The 19,287-nt window shown below is 41.6% G+C and overlaps 1 protein-coding gene across 6 annotated transcripts in view; it reads right to left on the bottom strand.

The window, feature by feature from the left end:
• Positions 1–19,287, bottom strand: part of LOC115011751 (myosin-10) — a 56,205-nt gene that overhangs the window by 19,841 nt on the left and 17,077 nt on the right. For 3 of the 6 annotated variants that reach the window (XM_029436971.1, XM_029436970.1, XM_029436974.1), the window contains 4 exons: positions 7,768–7,795; positions 5,541–5,643; positions 4,491–4,520; positions 1,923–2,015 (listed from right to left, as the gene is read on the bottom strand). In XM_029436971.1, coding sequence (XP_029292831.1) covers positions 1,923–2,015; positions 4,491–4,520; positions 5,541–5,643; positions 7,768–7,795 — 254 coding nt within the window. The remainder of the gene's footprint in view (positions 1–1,922; positions 2,016–4,490; positions 4,521–5,540; positions 5,644–7,767; positions 7,796–19,287) is intronic. The other 3 variants (XM_029436973.1, XM_029436972.1, XM_029436976.1) reach the window with 1 other exon arrangement.

Below are 19,287 nucleotides of genomic sequence, written 5' to 3'. Positions count from 1 at the left end.
AAACAAGACGCGTGTTAATGTTAAAAACAGTTGTTGAACTCGTTGAAACTTCCCAGGGTAATTTAAAAAGTCTATGATGTCAGTGTATACTGTACTGTGTGTGTGTGTGTGTGTGTGTGTGTGTGTGTGTGTGTGTGTGTGTGTGTGTGTGTGTGTGTGTGTGCATATGTCATATATTCTCCTAACTTTGTGGATGCTTGCAGACGACAAGTGGAGAACAAAATGTCTATATTAGGGAAAGCCAGAGTAACATGTCAGAAAGAATGTGAGGCATGTCTGTGAATGTGTGTGTGAATATGTGTGTGAATATGTGTGTGTGAATATGTGTGCCCACATCTGTCTACTGGTCTTCATTGCTTCTCATGTGAGGTGATTATTGAGGACTGAACACCACAGCGGTTAAACTTGGCCACATGGTTTACTTAGTCATGGAAGAATTCTAAAATGCTTAGAGCGTCAATTGTTGTGATTCCTGCAACGCATCATCAAGATCAGAGGTAACGAAATATTAAAGCTGCAGCTACAGTTCACTTTGTAATGCTAGACCTTTCAGGAAATGTTAGTATTAGAGGAGCAGGACCTTTAAACCAAACATATGCAAATATTCTCAAGTTAAATATTTAAATGAAACCCCCCCCCAAAATAAATAATACTATTATTTATTTTTTTACCTTTGAACAGAGTCAGGCAAGCGGTTTGCCCATTTGGCAGTCTTTAAGCTGCACTAAGCTAACCGGCTGCAGCTTCATATTCGCTGTGTATGAGAAGATCAGGTCGTGATCTTCTCATACAGTTTGCACCATTTTGCAGTTAATTTTATTTTTCCCCAAACAAAAGAAAATTCCATTTATTAAATGTATTAAAGGTAAATGATGGGAAAGAGTTAAAAGTAGGGCTGAACGATTTAGAAAAAATATCTAATTGCTATTAATATTCTATTGCGGGAGGGAATGAGGGAATGATCATGTTTGCATGATTACGTACCAAACAAATATGTTTTCTTAAGTCTGTAGAATATGATGTGTAGGCCGGGACATCTCTGCCACACGACAATATTTAATATAAAATGAGATTTTGACACATATTTGGTCTTTAACAAATGTTGCGCTTCCTGCGATTTGAAAATTGCGATTCCATACTGCAATTTCGGTAAAAGGTAAACTTATTCTAAAACTTTTAACAATACATTAGATTATCTTTTTCATATATCTAACCTTAAAACATCCATCGATAGGCTGAATATATTTAAGTAGAAGGAAAAACATCTCCTACAGATGTTTAACATGAAGATCTTTATACAGTACATTGAGAAGAGAGGAGCGTGCACCTTGCTTGAGTTTAGATTGTGTGCATCTCTTATAAAGTAAATGTGCACTGCACTGATAGTCAATGTGGAGTTCATATAAATCTGTTTACCTTCATGATACTGTAATGGTCATTTTTATCCTGACTTGTACTCTTCTATTCTTTTAGTATGCTCATTTATGTTTGTCCTACTTACAGTGACTTGGACCAGAGCACACTCTGGTCATGTTCCCCTTGTATTCCTGTATCTCTATATGTGTCAGCTTGTATTCCTGTATCTCTATATGTGTCAGCTTGTATTCCTGTATCTCTATATGTGTCAGCTTGTATTCCTGTATCTCTATATGTGTCAGTTTGTATTCCTGTATCTCTATATGTGTCAGCTTGTACCTCTTGTATCAGCTGGATGTGCGTAGTTACACAGCCGATTGTCTGTAAACATTGTCACCCACTTGGTGACTATATAATCTAATTGTATTCTCTGTTCGTAGAGCTTCATGGTAGAGTGTTTGAACGTCACACTAGACCGTTTGACACTTTGTTGTTCCATTTCTGCAGTATCTGTACAAATGTTTGAATCAAACAAATGAGCATTCAAACAGGAAGCGTGAACTCACAAAGCGAGATGAGTTGTCATTTTTCACTGTCTTGGCATTGCCAAAAGATTCAAGGATGGGGTTGGCTTGCAGGAGCTGGCGTTCCAGCTCACCCTGTGGAGAAAGACAGAGAGGTAAGAAAACCAAGCAGCTGTCAAACATTTCTTATGTCTGGCACCACGTAATGAAACCTTTTTATCACAATTAATCACATTTTCCTGTGTCTGCCAAAACATACGCACACTAGTGAGGCAAAAAGGATTTGCAACAGAGCAGCAAGAAGAAACTGTGGCCACGTTAATATGCTAAACCAATCTTTCAGACGGTCAGCAATTTATCACGGCTGCGTTGGCTTGACTTTAGTCAACTGCTGTACAATGTGAGTTTTGTCAGGGGAACTCGACAAGTTCAACGGGCCAGAACTACCAAAGAGTTTGACGGAACTCGTGAAACCACAAAGGCAACGCAGCGAGTGTTTCGACACATGCTCTATAGAGAGTGGTTAGTTTGGGTCGTTGAGGGAGAGCTTTCTTCCGGTCTGCGCATTCCTGTGGTTGTGATGATATACCCTATAAATACAAAGACTGTACCACCACAACGGTAATGATGGCTTGCTCCCAAATCTCAAAACCTGGGTAGATAGGCGGTGGGGACTTTCCTACGGTCCCAAAAACCTCCACTTCCCCTACACATGACACAATCTCCTCTATCCAGGGCAGTGGCTGTACAGAAATAGCCTCTGCAGCACATCAGAGCCTTGAACTGACTCCAGGATACACATCTGGACTCTGACTGCCCAGGGGGAACAGAGTGGCTGGCTGATGCTTTAGACCAGTCAGACACGGCCATAGAAAGAAACACAGGATTACCTAAAGCCCTATTTAGATGTGTTGGTAAAGTGGCGATAAATTACTTTTCAACTACCCCCCCCCCTAGCGGTTCCAAGAGGTATTGTGTTTGCCGCTGCTGACGCCAAGACAAGCAGATCGGAGCCTATTACTAGCTCCAAATTAGTGACTCATTCAGACCACCAGGGAAAAAGCAAGAAATATATTCAAATATATTATATTGTAATTCATTAGCAATGCTGCTCAGAGTAATCTCAGTCCACGGCTCGTCTGCCAACAACAAGGAGTCTCTCCCTCACGACAACTACTTTATGCAAGTTAAAGCGCGATGACTTCACCAACATGCAAATGAGTGTATGACGTTTTCTGGCTACTTTTTAGGGAATTTTGGAGCTAGTGCAATCTACTTTAATAGGAAAAGTGTTGATAACATGGCACAGGACACACAGCATTGTTGGTTTCCACGGTTGTTACCCCGTCCATCATTTTATACTCATGGGTTTAGAAACATTGATACTCTTTGGTAAATGTGTATCGCTACCAGGGAAAACAAAAGTGTTATCCTCTTCCTGTTTTGCCTTTAACCATAAAGTCATTATATCCACATATACTTACAAATATTTTGTGAAAGCACTAAAATTCAAACCAACAATATCGTTGCAACGACATTGAGATATTTGGTAAAACCCCCCTCCGAACCCTCTCCTCCACCTTATCTTCGCTCTCCCCCAATCCCTGGTTCTGCATTCCTCTGGCCTCTGCTCACAGTCAGCCGTAATGCAACGCAGAAGGAAAGCGGCATTAAGGAGGTCAGTGTGGATGATGTACTCTAGCAGGGGAGCACTTACAGCCCGAGTTACAGCTACTGAAACACACCACAGTAAACTAGCATTCACCCGGATTGTGTGTGCTCAAAGCAGCAGGTTAAAGGTCGCAGCTTACACTCTGCTTCTGAAGTTATTACATTTAGTGAGGACACAGAAACATCGGTTATTGGTTTAGGCGAGAAAGAAAAATAGCTACAGGACAAATCAATCTGAGAAGAGGTGAGCCGTTAAATATCAAGTTTTGTAGCGAGCCGAGAGACAGGACGGATTCAGTACCACGTGTCTCATGTGTGATACAAATCTGAAGATCCAGGTGAGGCTATAAGAAACAGCTCAGGTGGCAAAAGCCAGATATGGTTTGAAGGACACAGTTACACAGAAATATATAAAGCTTTGGAATATGCAAATTAATTATTAAGTGAAATGCAAACCACAATCTCTGATATCTTCATTTTAAATGTAGTATCATGTATTTACTTCTAAATGTACAAAAGCTTGACATGAAACATTTATGTGACAGATGTGTAGCCTGTGGTCTGACTTTCACACTTCATGTAAAACCCAGAAACTGAGGCCTTATGAACCTCCAGTCACTTAAAGCTCGAGCAGCACTTCACATGAACAGGTTTAATCTATTCTTTTGGATTTGACTGACATGTGTTTCTAATAAAACATCTCAATTTCCAAGTGTTCTAATAAACCCAGACTAACTGATGAAACTAAGTGTTTTAGTATCGTGAGCACGATGGTTTATTGGATTCAAATAATCACGTAAGAAGACAGCCAGCACAAACACATACCTCATAAAGAGAGAAGCTTAGATTAGTCTGTAAACAGAGAAGGGCATGCACATACACACACACACACCAAAATGGACCACACACTCGTTTTGAGAAAGCGGGAGATACACTTGCCTGGAGCTTGAATGCTTTGGGAGATTCGGGCTGTTTGTTATGGATAAACAAATGCAAGTGTTAAAACCTGAAGCGCTCATGTCAGACACAAGCCACAGGAAACAGAACACCAGTACACACTTGGCCCAGCGGGGGGGTACACTCGCAGAATGGCATTGGATGACGTGAAGCAGGAGGAGTGACCAGACAGGCTATATTAAAACATTTCAGGTTAGCTGTGGTTTAATACACAACTTGTTATCAGTTAAATATCAAAACTAAGCTAAACTTTCATTTTGACTATAACACAGTAACATTACAAGTTGTTAATTGAATAGTTAAACATTTTGCAAAATTTGCTTTTCTGCTTTCTGGTGGAGAGTCAGACTATGTCTTTATTGTGAGCAGTTACCAAGCAACCAGCAGAAACTCCACAAATAAATAAACATGTTCATTACTGAGCTTTAGAGGTGCTGGTCGGTCGCTTTTGTGACAGAGCCAGGTTTGAAGGCTTTCTGCTACGCAAACCAAATCTGCTGCTTTTCTGTAGCATTATATTTAACGGACACATAAGAGAGTCATATTGATCTGCCTGGCGTTAACTCTCCGCTAGAAATGTCCCAAAATGTCAAACTATTCCTTTTCATAGTGTGCAGAGGCAGTTAACAATACCAACAAGGTCATTAATTATTATATCTAAGAGATGAAAAGATGAACTATCTAGGATACTTCAAATGGGATGTATTTGAGAGGAGAGGAGAGATGAGGAGAGGAAAGGAGAAGAAAGGAGGAGAGAGGAGATGAAGAGAAGAGGAGATTAGGCAGTGGGGAGACGAGGAAAGGAGAGGAGAAGAGAGGAGAGATGAGGAGAGGAGATGAAATGAGATGAGGAGCGAGGAGAGAGCAGAGGAAAGGAGGAGAAGAGAGGAGAGGAGAGATGAGGAAAGGAGATGAGATGAAATGAGATGAGGAGTGAGAGAGAGAGAGGAGAGAGGAGAGAGGAGAGAGAGAGGAGAGGCCCAAGCTTGGCCGAGGATAGAGTCGGGAAAGTGTAGGCAGTGGGGCTCTCACAGGAATGTTGTGGTCTTTGCGTCCTTTGTGTGAGGAGGCAACGTGGGCCAGGTACTGGATGACCTTCTTCGTGTTCTCGGTCTTGCCAGCTCCTGATTCACCTCTGAAAACAAAGGGGAGAGACAACATGGATAAACACATACACACATACAGAGGGAACTAATGTGTGAGTGAATAAAGAACGAGTGGGAGAGTGTTTTCAATTTAGTTTCACTTCCAACAAATAATCACGACACCCTTTGTTTGCCATTTTAATTGTCTACAATTTAGACAGTTACAGACAAAACAAAGTAGAAGAAAATAACCAGAGGAAATAATAAACAAGGAGAAAATTAGGAGAGGTAGAGAGTGGACGACCATCAGGCTATCTGTTGTTGTTTTCTAAATCCATCCCTTAGTCTGTCGGCCTGTTTCACTGGAGAGCCCTGTGGTTTGGTGGACCAGTCTCCAAAGTTTCCAGGCTCTGCTTTTGGGCCGTCTCTAATGATAGCTGTGTGCAACCATCCACAGCTCCCACACTCAGCTGCAGGGCCAACATGGAAACCAGGCCAGCAACACAACATCTACATACCGGTGGCTTTAGTCTAGCTGGCTATTAGCTCTACTGCCCATAGACCTCTGCAGTTTTAGCTGCCGCACCAGAATTGGATGGGCGAGTCCTCAAACACAGGATATATAGGTCAAGTTAGTTACACATCCCAGTTTGGCTCGATGTCCTCATAGTTTCATAGTGTCGGAATATTTCTCATGGACACATTTAGTTTAGTTTTGTGGGGTGATATGTTTTTTAAATCTCGGTCGAGTTGGTTGTAGTTGCTTTGACGGTAGCTTGACTATTTAAAAATGGCAGTTTTATGCAGGATATCCCATGTCGCCGCTGTGACGATTCTCTCTGTCCAATCAGTGGTCTGCAGTGTTTAAACTCCACCTTCTAGTGTCGGCTCATCTCATAAAAAAAGTAGCAGGTACTGTCCTCAGCTCATGAAAAACCAAAAAAGAGCGAGTTGAGTAGAGACGTGCCGTACTGTGAAGAAGTGAGGCTATTGTGAATAGTCCTGTGCGTATCTCCTGCCCCACATCTTCTGTTGATCACACTCTCGCACGTCAGAGGGTCAACAGTTTTCTTAACTCTTAAGTGAGAGATTCTACAAGTTCTCGGTCTCACAGGCCGCTCCCTGTTCTGCTCTTTGGAATAAAGCATATAGACAGAGGCTTGTATGGACACTAACACTGACTGCTTGTGGAGTTTTAACTGGATTCAAAATGATTGTTGCAGTTTTTTATTCTAAGTGTAAGTAGAGCTGTAGAAACAGGCTCTGAGCTGCACACCCAGGACCACGTGATGCTATGTCTCTTTAATGAAATGTAGCTTATGGCGAAAGTACAATAAGTAAAGAAAAAAGAAGATTAAATCAAACTTTATTGATCTCAGGAGGGAAATGACAAAAAAAAGTTAATTGTGCAGTTTTATGAAAATCTGAAGATCTATTCTCTCCTTCTGTCTTTCAGATTGTTCTGGGAGATTCAACTAAGAGGGTAAATCTTTCCACGTACTGGGTCTTCTCTGTCGCTGTTTCAACATATTTGATTAACACTGCTAAAATGGCTCCACTGTCACCAACAGGGGATGTCGTTTTCTGAATCTAGGACGGATTATGCAACAGCGTTTGTCTGTTCATTGGCAGCGTCAACTGAAGCCACATTGAAAGAGTGTGCTACTTAATTACTTTTTGCCAAAGAAGATGAAGGCAGGGCACCAAACCGCACTCATAACTCCCTCAGTGTTGGGCAGAGCTGCTGCGCAACCCACCATCCGCAAGAAGCTATTTGAAAACAATTTTTAAATATAACAGCGGGATGATGGGAGCTGGCCAACTGACCCAGGGTGAGAAAGGAGACAGGGAAAGGGTTACCTCATGGACACTGAACAATCAGGGAACCAGGTAATTCAGAAGTGATGATCCTGAGAATTGCTCTCATTGTACACTATATACTATTGTTAGTTAGGTACATTTCCAGGGCAAGAAGTGAGACCCTGTCTTTATAGAAGACAACTCTATTAAGGTGCAGCTATATACCTCATCTTGAGACACTTTCATTTTCCAGCACATTAAGCTGTTTTATCACCAGAACCCCCTTACCAAACAGAACAAGCATCAATCCTAACAGAGAGATGACCTCAGGAGAGGAGAACTAATACAAGAGCGTTAAGAGTTGCAGTACTTACGTGCAAAGGATTGATTGGTCCTCACGATCTGTTCAGAGAAAAAAAGAGAACACAGTCAGCATCTTTCCATCCTCTCTCCGGTTTTACCCTTCATTACAAACTAGAATAATTACAAAGACGGCATTTTGTGGTCAAACTGTTGGACTAACACACTCAAATGCAATGCAACTCAACCAGTTCCTGTTCTTGGTACAGGGCACAGCACCAACATGAAAGTATGCAGGAGCTTCAGTATGCTGGGTAAGACTGTAGAATCACTTGGGAATTAATAAACTGATATTGATTTTTCCTGTGAACAACGGGAAACACTGAATTATTGCTCTATGGACGCCAAAGTCACAATAATTTAGTGTGTGTGCACATTTTACAGCCAGCAGCTCCTTCATCCAGACTTCCCTGTAAAGCCATGCTGCGTAACGGCCATAAAGTGACACCCAGACTAGTAACCGAAGCTCTATAATTCATCACAGAGGAATTCACACCGAAGTCCAGATGACAGGATTAGCTATGCCCACTGAAGTGTGTGACCTCTCCACTTTGAAGGTCCTGCTGCGCGCTGCAAAGAACGACAAAGACCAGAATCTGGAGGGAACTGAGCCACTTATCAGCTAACAGAAGCTGCCACAATCAGAGCATGTCATAATATACCTGCTAGTAAGATGCGTCTTTCATAGAGAGGACGAGTTAGGTCAGTGAAGACAGCCGCTTTTACGATTCCAAATGATCAGGCAGTATGTTTTAAAGACGTGTAGAGCAGTGGATACCGATGTGTTTTGTCCGCCGTACCCCAATAGCTCATTTATCCCTTACTTTGAACTGTTTAGACTTCTCAATTTACTCATCTTCTTCTTAGTTGATGAGTTTAATTTAAGTTAAATGAGCTGTCCAAGTACAACTGCGAAAGTATCCCCGCACCCCTTGTTGTAAAAACTTAAGCCTACTTGACTTCAGGTCAACAACAAAACCAATAAAGAGAAACCAACAGCCAACAAACCCCAAATGTCAGTTGAAGAAATAGAAATAATGGTAAATTCTCAACATCACCTGATTTCATGACTCTGTTAAATGTAACTGCTTTATAATGATCATCACACACAACCAAAGTGTGCAAACAGGCTCTTTGAGTTGAAATGGTATTTTGGGATCCACGTAGGACATCTTCCATCATGTAACTGTAACAATACAGAGATAGGTTTGATGAGGATTTTAGAGTTTTAGTTGTTGAGCCTTGTGTGGCCTCCTGCTGCTACCTTTGTTGACATGCTTGTGGCAGGAAGTAAGGAGATTTTTCATTTCCTGACAAAGAAGAAAAATGGGAACACCTCCACATTCCTAAACTCAATGAAACTATAAGGAATGGGGCCACTCACATCTCACACTGCTACACTGTTGAGCAATGGGAGCAGATTATGCTGTTAGACAGTTCACTGTGTCCGTTAAATGTTTTCCTTTGAGGTTCTTCTCACTTTATGTTTGAATAAAGCCAGTTCAGCAAAAGACCATGATTAGCTCGAACCTCTAAAGGATAATATTAGTGGTCTGTTTAATAGCCACTGTATTGGTGAAGAGTTGAGCTGTGGGCTTTGCCACGGCATAACAAATGTTCCTCCTATAACACATTAACTTCCACCTTTGTGATGTGGGTCAGTTTTCAGAGACGGATCAGTCTTGAAGGTGTTATCTTTCAACAAAGAAATTACCTTTTGTGCTCGCACTTAAGGTTGAACTTCCACAAGTGAGTTCAACTTGACACAACGCTGGTAACAAATGAGTTTGGCTGGTGTGTGTGTGTGTGTGTGTGTGTGTGTGTGTGTGAGAGAGTCGGTTTTCCTCATCCAAAAATGATGAATGCAGACACGCTTAAACACAAAACTGCAGAAATATAACAAATGTATACACACTTGTGTTGGATTAGTGTTACTGTAATATTTGGAATGATGAATGAGCTGCTCACTTGAACTTGCTCCATCTCCCTTGATGATGAGGTAGCCTTCGCAACACGGGTCAAAGTTTGATTACTCTTCCTGTCTGTGTTTCACAGCCACACTTACACTTGCTCCTCCAGCCTCGCCGGACTCGAGGCACGCAACACTGCGTAACCTATCACGAGTATGAAAACCCAATACACACTCAGTAGACAGCCTCCGAGGAAAAGTCAGCTTTACATGATTAAAGAGGGGACCAGTTTGCATGTGTGACCTCATGCTTCTGAAATTAGCTCTTGAATGCAATCTGCAACGAATGGAGAAAACAATCTGGTACAAATTATGATTTTGTCATTTGTATTTAAAGTGCCACCCTAGACCTTCTAACTGCCCACAACTGCAGTCAGCCCAAATGCCCATGCAGTTAGCTCAAGTGTTGCTCTGGTGCCTTAATAAACACCATGTGACAGATAAGTCTTTCCTGCTCCTCTGGCAGCAATAGCAGTCATTTGTTTGCAGTTGTGGCAACATGAGCAGTAATAGATATTACATGGCTCTACAGGCAAAAACTACAACAACAAGAGTTCTGAAGAAATGTGTGACGTTAGTCCAGCCTTTCACATGTAACGATACAGTATTCACAAGTGTGCATCATTATGAAGCTATGTTTGGACAGTGTGGGCCATAAGATGACCTCAGCTGACCCCTGTTGATTGATCTGATCATGACATGAAATGGCAAACGTCTAGGAAACAGATGGACTTATGAAAGTGAGGGTGGGGAGTGTTTGAGTGTGTCTGTGACCAAGTGACACGTGCACAGGCCACCTATCAGTCCTGGCTGATGGGAAGAGAATGGCAACGGCACAAGAAAAATAAAAGGGTCAGCAAGCACACAAGCACACAAGCACACAAGCACACACACACACACACACACACACACACACACACACACACACAAACACACACACACTCTCTCTCCTGGACATCCATTAGAGCTACTCTCCCTTCATTCTCTGCACGTCAGACATCCGTTTCCCCAAATGACCTGTGAAGCCCTCTTTATACTTCCCATTTGACCTCCATCACCTCCACATCTAATCCCTCCAGCTCTTTCCCTGATAGACAGTCAATCCTGTAATCTACCAACTACTCTGTGATTATATTCTTCTGTAAGGTACAAGAGGCAGTCTCCGGGTCTGAAAAGATCTCTAAAACTTACATTCTCTCTACTCACTGGACTCCACTGGCTACGAATAGAAGTCTGATTGTATAGAAGTCTATGAGTAAAAGACCCGACTTCTCACTTTATTTATTACCTCAGTAAACCTTTTTCTATTCAGTTTGTGGTCTTAATCGCTAGTTTCAAGTCTTCTTCAATACAGCATGATGTTCATTTTGTGAACTATGGTCCCAACTAGAGTAAAATAGACGATATAGAAGGAATATGCATTAGAGCGTGGCTGATTTATGATTGACAAGTCGCTACCACACGGTGTTGTCCGTGTTTTCTTCTTACAACGTAAGTTTATTCTAACCCTTTCAAAGTTTGTTTTCACTTCATAAAAGTTAATTGTAACATTTTGGTTTTCCAAAAACTTCTTGTTCAGCTTTCGTTCTACTTAGCTCCACCCTTTCAAGTCACGTCTAGTTGCAAAACACAAGATGGCGAAATGCCAAACTCGAGGGTTCAAAAACGGTAGTGCACAAACAAATGGGAGACTATGTCCACTTCTTCTGTACAGGCTGTGGTAAGGTCACACAACATCAAGTACATACTGACTGAAGGGTAGTTTTGTAAAAGTGTCCTCTTCCATCAAACACCTGCTGGTCCATCAAGTGGAGAGCAATCAGACTGATATCACTTGTAGATCTTTTGTGATTATAAAGATGTTCTTTGTTTCAAAATTACATTTTGTATCATCTGACTGTGTTGTTACTCTTTGTGTGATGAAGAAGTTTAGTTAAAATTCACTTTTAACTGTCTATGGTCACCTGTGCTGTTTGAGTGGGCGAGTGCGTGCGTCCATCCGGTCAGTGCTCCCACCTTGGCAGCTGCTGCTTCCTAGATCACCACGGCAACTAACTGCTGAGTCATATTTACCCAGGGTGCCATACTGGCTAGGCGTAGGTGGACCAATCAAACTGAGCATGCTCTTCCCTTCCAGTAGCTCATTACTGCCTCACTAAATCTTTACCCCCTTTGTGTTTCCTCTTTCACTCTGCTGCTCTCATTTCCCCTTTTCCCCTGGTGAACGGTGAAAAGCCAGATTACTCAAACCACGACAGAGCAGAACTTTACTGCAGACAGAATCACTTCACCACACCAACAGATGTTTTCAATTTGATCACCTCATCACAACTTTTAGCCGCACTGTTATTTCCTCCGCAACAACTCACAGCCAATCATTTAGGTAATGTTAATGTCAGATGGAAATAAGTTGGCCCATTAATTTATACAGTTATAGGTTAGACCACAGTTCAGTCTGTTTGGAAACAAGCTAAATACAAATCTAAATGGCAGCACATGAAAAGGCAGCTTTCAGACCAATCAGTATTGCTACCACAGTTCACTTTAGGGTGAATTACTTCACCTCTATGTTCAAGATAGAGTAGTTCTAAAAACGTTGAACTGATGTTCAAAGCATTTCCAGTTCTATAGTGACACTTGTTTCCTGTTTTCAAAAAGGCTGAAAACTAATTAAAATAATTAGTATACTGCATTCATTAATATTAGTAGGAGTGTAGCAATACATTGATATGGATGGTCGTATTGATTCAATGATCAACAGTCAAATGTCTGCGATGCAAAGTGAAAACATTGATACATATCGTCACCTTTAAGATACGCCCTTAATTAATTCCCTTGGCATATCTGTGTCACCATTTCGGGGCAAGCGCACCCCCTTCCTAAACATTCAAACGTCAACATATAGTTGTCTAAAGAATCTAAATAATATTGCACGTGATGAAATATTAATTAGTTCAAACGAATGATGAAACTTTGCGTACTTCTTAGACGACTTTGCACTCCAATCAATTCAAACAACTGCACACAGTCTGTTTCATGGGTGCACAAAACCCATACACGAATCTCACTTTAGACTCTTGTGGTAGGAGACGGGCCTGTGTTGCACAGCAGGGTTGCCTTTGCTGCTTATAATTTATCCCCCACGAGGATTAAACAAACCCTCATTCTTCACATTCCAGATCCCCCTCTCCCTCGACAAAAGCCCCAATCGTAACAATAACCCCCTATTATCGACCTCATTTAACCTTATACAGCCTCCGCACCCCCTCCTGACACACTGTACATGTAATCTACTGTTAACTCGTCACATGTGGAGTTCCCCGTTCTTAGTAAATGAAGTGATTTTGATCAACAAATGGCCAAGAGATTAGGACAATATATTGTATTATGAAAGCTCCACACATTATATAACACTATGGTACGCATTAGAAAAGGATCAGCAGTATTGTTCACTGTAAGTGATTTGTAGTTAATGGGCTAAAAAGAATGGCACCGTCATCTAAATTGTGGCTCAAAATTGGTAACCTTGAAATTCTGTCAAACAACAGTCATTTCTTTTTTTCTTGGTTTTAATAAGTGTGAAACTAAATTTCTCATTTAGGCTCCAGGCTCAAAAGGTTTGAGGATTCCTAACCTCAACCACCAAAAACATTCTCCTCATCGCCGGCTGAAACCAAACCTTAGTGCACAAAAACATTCTTAGCACACAAGAATCATAATTACGTCCATTTATTGTCAATGGTCCTCAGCAGCATGGCTCCAGTTTAATGCAGTTAGACCCAAAGTCTAAACCACAAACTGCAGTCCTAATTGTTTCAATGTTAACTCTGCATGTTGATCATCCAGCTGTCAAACAATCTATGATTACATTCACGCGTATTCTCATTAATCTCATGCTGGTGATAACATTGGCTAAGATAACTAAAAGAAAATGTTGACCCCAGCCCTTGCCCCCTCCTATGCAGACTTATTTTATGTATAGAGAAACTCGCTGACCACTTCATGCTCACACTTTTCAAAGTATTTTACATAAAAAAGAAACAGAAACCACAACTTTCTGATTAGGAACATGCTGCTATGAGAGTTACAACAATGGAAGTCGCCTTGCAAGCATCATTTTCACTCTTTTGGGGTCTCTGGAGCAGGATGTAACACACTTTTTCCACATTGGGGCTCGAGCTCTCACAATTCGCTTCAAAATGAAGTCGTAAAACGCAACTGTACAGTGCCATGGCAACCACTTCACACACATAAGAAATCCTGAGTGATAGCCGGAGAGCTGCTCTCTAATAAACTACTGAGATGTGTGTGTGTGTGTGTGTGTGTGTGGGGGGGGGGGGTAACACACAATTACACACACACACAACTCCCTCATAGCCGCAGTAGAATATGGTGATTGCATTAGTCCAAAGGCAGTGTGGCGCCCTGCCAAGACAATGGTCTTATCATTTTTATTTTTTTTCACAACTCACTTTTCACATTGACAGGTGCTCTTTTATTAAATAAACTAAACGCTTATGCTATTGATCTAATTTATGTGCATGTTTCAGTTTGTACTATCTACTTATTCACATTTCACTTATTCTCTCCGTCGCTCCGTTTTGCGAAGGGCGGGGCTTGGCAGCTGACACACACACTTGCGCACACACCTACAGAGCGGAAGAAAGGAGAGGAGAACTAAATAGAAACCGCGCCGCGCACACGCACGCAACCACGGGGAAACACTGAAAGGTAATATAAAAATGGCTGCCTGCTTACTCATAAAGGCCAAGAGCAGAGGACACAATCCAGAGCTACTTAAAACCAGAGGAACAAAGCTCAAAGAATGTGTGTGTGTGTGTGTGTGTGTGTGTGTGTGTGTGTGTGTGTGTGTGTGTGTGTGTGTGTGTGTGTGTGTGTTTGTGTGTGTGAGAATCATTCACATTCCCAGACAGTGGAAGTAGCAAACCATCAGTGTGATCTGGGAAGTGTTCTGGTCTGTGGGTACCTGCAGTGTTTAACTGTCACTTTGAAGCTTCCGGCCGATTACGATAAGACGCAAATTAAACACAGTTAGGGAGAGTAATGTGCTACATCCTCCAACAGCAGGTTTGATAAGATAAACAGACTTAGAAGCAATCAATCCTCCAATAGTTATTACGGTAGTACTAACACTTCATTCACGTGCGGAGCGAAGTAACGGAGAAGGCAGGCTAAAGGCGGACATTAAAGTATCACACCTCTTTGTATTTACAGTACTTGGGGTCTATAAGTGATGGATTAAGCTTCAAGGAAGACGGCTCCTACATTTCCCATAATGCAACTCAACATCTTTCATGTAGGGACATCAGTCAGAAGAGGAGCTCCTCTTCTGTCATGTCCCTCCATCCACTCTCCCCTGTCCTCTTCCCTCCATATGTTTATGAAGCAGAATTATAAAGCCCAGCTGTTTGAATTTTCATTTTAATTTGAGACATTTTTAACTGCCAAAAGCAAATGTCTAATCGTGTCTTTCCGTTCACATTGTAAGTAATCACGTCACGTCTAAAATTCACCTTGCATTCTGTTCGAACAGCTTTAGAGCCACAGAAGATATTGTACAACTGTTTTCACAAGTTGAGTAGCGGTCCCCGTGATGACGGGTAAACTGAACGTTGCGTGTAAAATGAACACTGAAAGTGTCTAAAACGGAAAACAGTGTGTCCAAACACATCAATCACTTTTCTCAAGGGAACTTTGAAGGTAGGACTGAAGTCATAATTATATAAATAAGTGTCACACTGACAGTGTAGACGACATGATTTCTCCGGGCCAGAGTGAGTGACAGGTTGAAGAGATACATCTCTCATTACAGCGGTCACAACACTGCGGGTCCTCTGCCCGTTACAAAGAGCACGGAAATAAGATTTGTAGCAATTTGTATCAAACTGTAAAGTGTCACTTGTTAAATGTTTAAGTATCAGGTCCATGTATGATATCAGCTGAGGAACATTATTACGTTATTTTGACTCGCATGTACAACAATGTACTTTTCTGTGCATATGGCCATTTGCAACCGCTGAGTGACTAAACATCTCAACTGGGTTAGTCACTGTAACGCTGTTGAACCAGCTGCCAGTTAGGCATTCATCGGCATTCATGAGCCTCCGAACAGAAGGGCAGACAGCCCCACTGAGCTGACTGGCCATATGTGTGTACCAGTCTGTGTGTGTCTGTGTGTGTGTGTTTGTGTGCTGGAATTCAGATTCCCCCTGGTTTCCCTCCCTACCAGCACTGGGGCCTCTTGGGTGTGGAGCAGGCGTTGTTTTCAGCAGGCTGGCGGTGCAACAGAAGGGACATTAAGGGGAAATGAGGGGCAGGTGTGGTGGGGGTCATAACGCAGAGGTTATGTCTGTTTTTATGGTTATGAGCTGTTTTTATCATCAAGCACAATACAGTCCCCCTTTGTGCCCATCCGAAACAAAAATGTCTTAAGCAGCGATGTAGACTATGCAGGTGAGATGAAGCATGTTCAACAAATGGGTGGGGGTCATCATAACTCCCACTGCCAGTCAAAGAATGTTCCCCTGTGCATCTGGCACAAGTGAATACTTCCCAGGACAGGGAAGAGCGTGAGGCGAGAGGGGTGTGGTGGGAAGGAAGTGGAACCAGATAGAAGAATGAAAAAGGAAAATGGAGATAGCAGAGGGAAAGATCATCGGGGCACATTCGAGAAAACGGCATGCAGATAAAAATAACCTCATGTCACCCGCTGACATACTTGCAAATGAAATCCTAAGTGTGTTTCAGTACTTCTGATTCAGTTTCGGGATACTTATGGCAGTTGGCAGCTGAGATCACAGGCAGGAAATAGACTGTCATCATGGGTTAGTGAATGTCCCCAACCTCTCGGAAATGACAGCAGTGTGTGAGGGACCACGTGAGTGAGCGTGTGAGGGCAGAGAGAAATCCAACACACACACACAAAGGCAGAGAGGAAGCTATTCTCACTGTTTACACCTTGAGCTTCCTCTCTTGGTGCATGTTAACCTCTCCTGTTTGTCTCCCTCTCCACCTCTTTCTCTCGCCACTTTCAGACCACAGGAAGCAGGGTATGTTGGTGCATATCAAAGTTAAAGAGAAAATACTTGACACGCATACAGTGGTTTTAGACGGTGTGATTTTACTGCATGACATGATCCTGATAAACCTTCCACCCAGTTGAGCACACACACTTCAGTTTGTTTGAAGCCAAGAAAAATGGACTCAACCCAAATAAATAAATGTCCGTTAAATATGGACAGATATGAGTAAAATAGCAAAAATATTTATTTATTTATACAACGTGTTATTTAGTGAGCTTTAGAGGCGCTAGTAATCTTTGTGCTAAACTAGGCTAACCAGGTACTGGCCGTAGATTAGGGCTGTACGACATGAGGTGATATTAAAGTGTACTCAGTCCTGCTGCTTTCAGTATACTGCTAAAATACAACAAAATGCTTGTTGAATTGAAAACATTTTAACTAATTTTTTACAACATATTGAAGTGAACACAAAAGGCAACAATCAGAAAAAGAACGAGTTACATTTTAAAGTGCAGTTTGCTACTGATGCTCTCTGAGTGCAATATCTTTTGCGGTGTGTTGAATTGATATTGCTATGACGGTAAAAAGAAAAAAGATATATAATGCAGCCCTACCGTAGAAAAAGACAAGAGACACCACAGGAGCCCAGAGGCCTTTATCACAAGCCGTGAGCTCAAATACACGACATATGACTTCCTTTGCATCATCAAGTCTCCAATGTTTACATTGCAAGTTGATGTTGGCTATCTTTGATAAGATCAATGGAGTTTACCAGTTTAATCAGTAAATCTATGATTAGTGTCGCACACATATGGAAGTTAAAGTCTCTCGCGTGTTAAATTCAGCTTCTCAGCCCCATGTCCTGTGGGCTTGAGTTTGGCTTGTAAGGCTTGTGTTATACTGTCTGAGTGTTTCCCTTTTTTAAGACCCACAAAGCACATTTTTCAAATGCTTCTGACGCAGGGGTGAAATGAGAAAAGTCTGGGAAAGAAAGAAAGGGGTATCGAGATAGATGGAGCGATAGAGAGGAAGTGTGAGAGTGAGAGGTGTGGAGGTCCCACGTGTTTCTCATGGAGAGGTGTGGCTGCTGTGGTAAACATTCTTGGCATAATTAGTCTTTGAAATTTAATATATCTATTTCCCCTGCATTAAGTGTCTGTTGCCCTGAAGATATGTGCCAGCTATATGGCAGCATAGCAGAGACAACATATGAGTGTTGACGGTGGAGTGGAACTTCCCAGTCCGGAGTAAGTGAGTGGGACCATAACATCTGGTGTGGGTGGGAGTCAGACAGTTTAATGCAGTTTGAAAAGTGGAAATAGGTGTAGCTTGGGTTTGCTGTAGATGAAGATAAGTGCAATAAGGTACAGAGAGCAAGAGGCAGTGAACATACAAACACACAGAGTACTACATGGAGAACAGGGAGACATGGCAACAGTGGCACGTCATCTAACTTTTGGTTCACTGAGCAAAGTGGTGAAGCCAGACAATGTCCAAATAGCAGAGCACAAACACACACACACACACACTCGTGTTCTCATTTCCCACCATAGCGAAGAGGAGTGTGGGGTCTATTCTCTGCTGTGATGTACTCGGTCACTATTCAGACCATTGTTCATTTTCTTGGCTAAACAAACTTTAATCACATTGCACTCATTAGCAATAATTGCTCCAAATAAACTCAGTTCTGTTGTCTTTGACAATTTAACCCATCCTCATGAAGACTAACATTCCTAACAGAGGGAGTCTGAATTTATAGTTGTTTTCTTTTGTTGCTGTTACAATGCTACTACTTTCTCTGTGGTTAATCTAAGTTCATCACAGTTTTTGAAAAATGTTTCCAGCTGAGGATACAATTGAGAAATTAAGGATTCTGTCAAAAGACACAAAAGTAATTAAATAAATTGTCTCTTTCTGCGTCTACGGAAGCCTTGAGAGGCAAGTCAGCGTATCTTTCTTCTGATGGACCATTTTCTGAGTGTGATATAAATAGTTTTCTCTCCTGTGTTTATGACTTAACAGGTGAAAAAAAGGTTTTGCCAGGATAATCCTTCTAGGTTCCTAAATTAGTTTTTTTTTTTTAAATCTGTGAAAACAGGTGAAAAAATAGGACTAAAAGCTGCAGATTAGCACCGATTTCAATACAGTTGTAGCCCAAAGAAAGACATAACAGTAATGCAACAAAACTTGCTAACACACAATATATTTACCTTGTGTTAAAGAGAGAAATTAAAACTCACCTGCAAGAAAACATAAATGCTTTTAGTCCTATTTAGAACATGAGCACGTTGTGCACTTTGGCCTCTTGTGGCCGAAATGAGTTGTAGTCTGGATGACATTGTTTTTTCCACTATTTAAACTTTGTTTCCCCACCTGTGTCACAGACTTTAACATTTTTTTAAAGGGATTTATCCTGGCAAACCATATTTTCACCTGTTCTTAAGTCATAAACACAGGAGAATATTGTTTTTAGAACAGACTTGTGGATCACCAAAATGATATTTTGCCACTTGCCTCAGGGC

The sequence above is a fragment of the Cottoperca gobio genome, chromosome 8, assembly GCF_900634415.1.
Source record: "Cottoperca gobio chromosome 8, fCotGob3.1, whole genome shotgun sequence".
NCBI classification, from domain to species: Eukaryota; Metazoa; Chordata; class Actinopteri; order Perciformes; family Bovichtidae; genus Cottoperca; species Cottoperca gobio.
The sequence above is the reverse complement of the archived record's forward strand: the minus strand, read 5'-3'. Positions and strand labels throughout refer to the sequence as shown.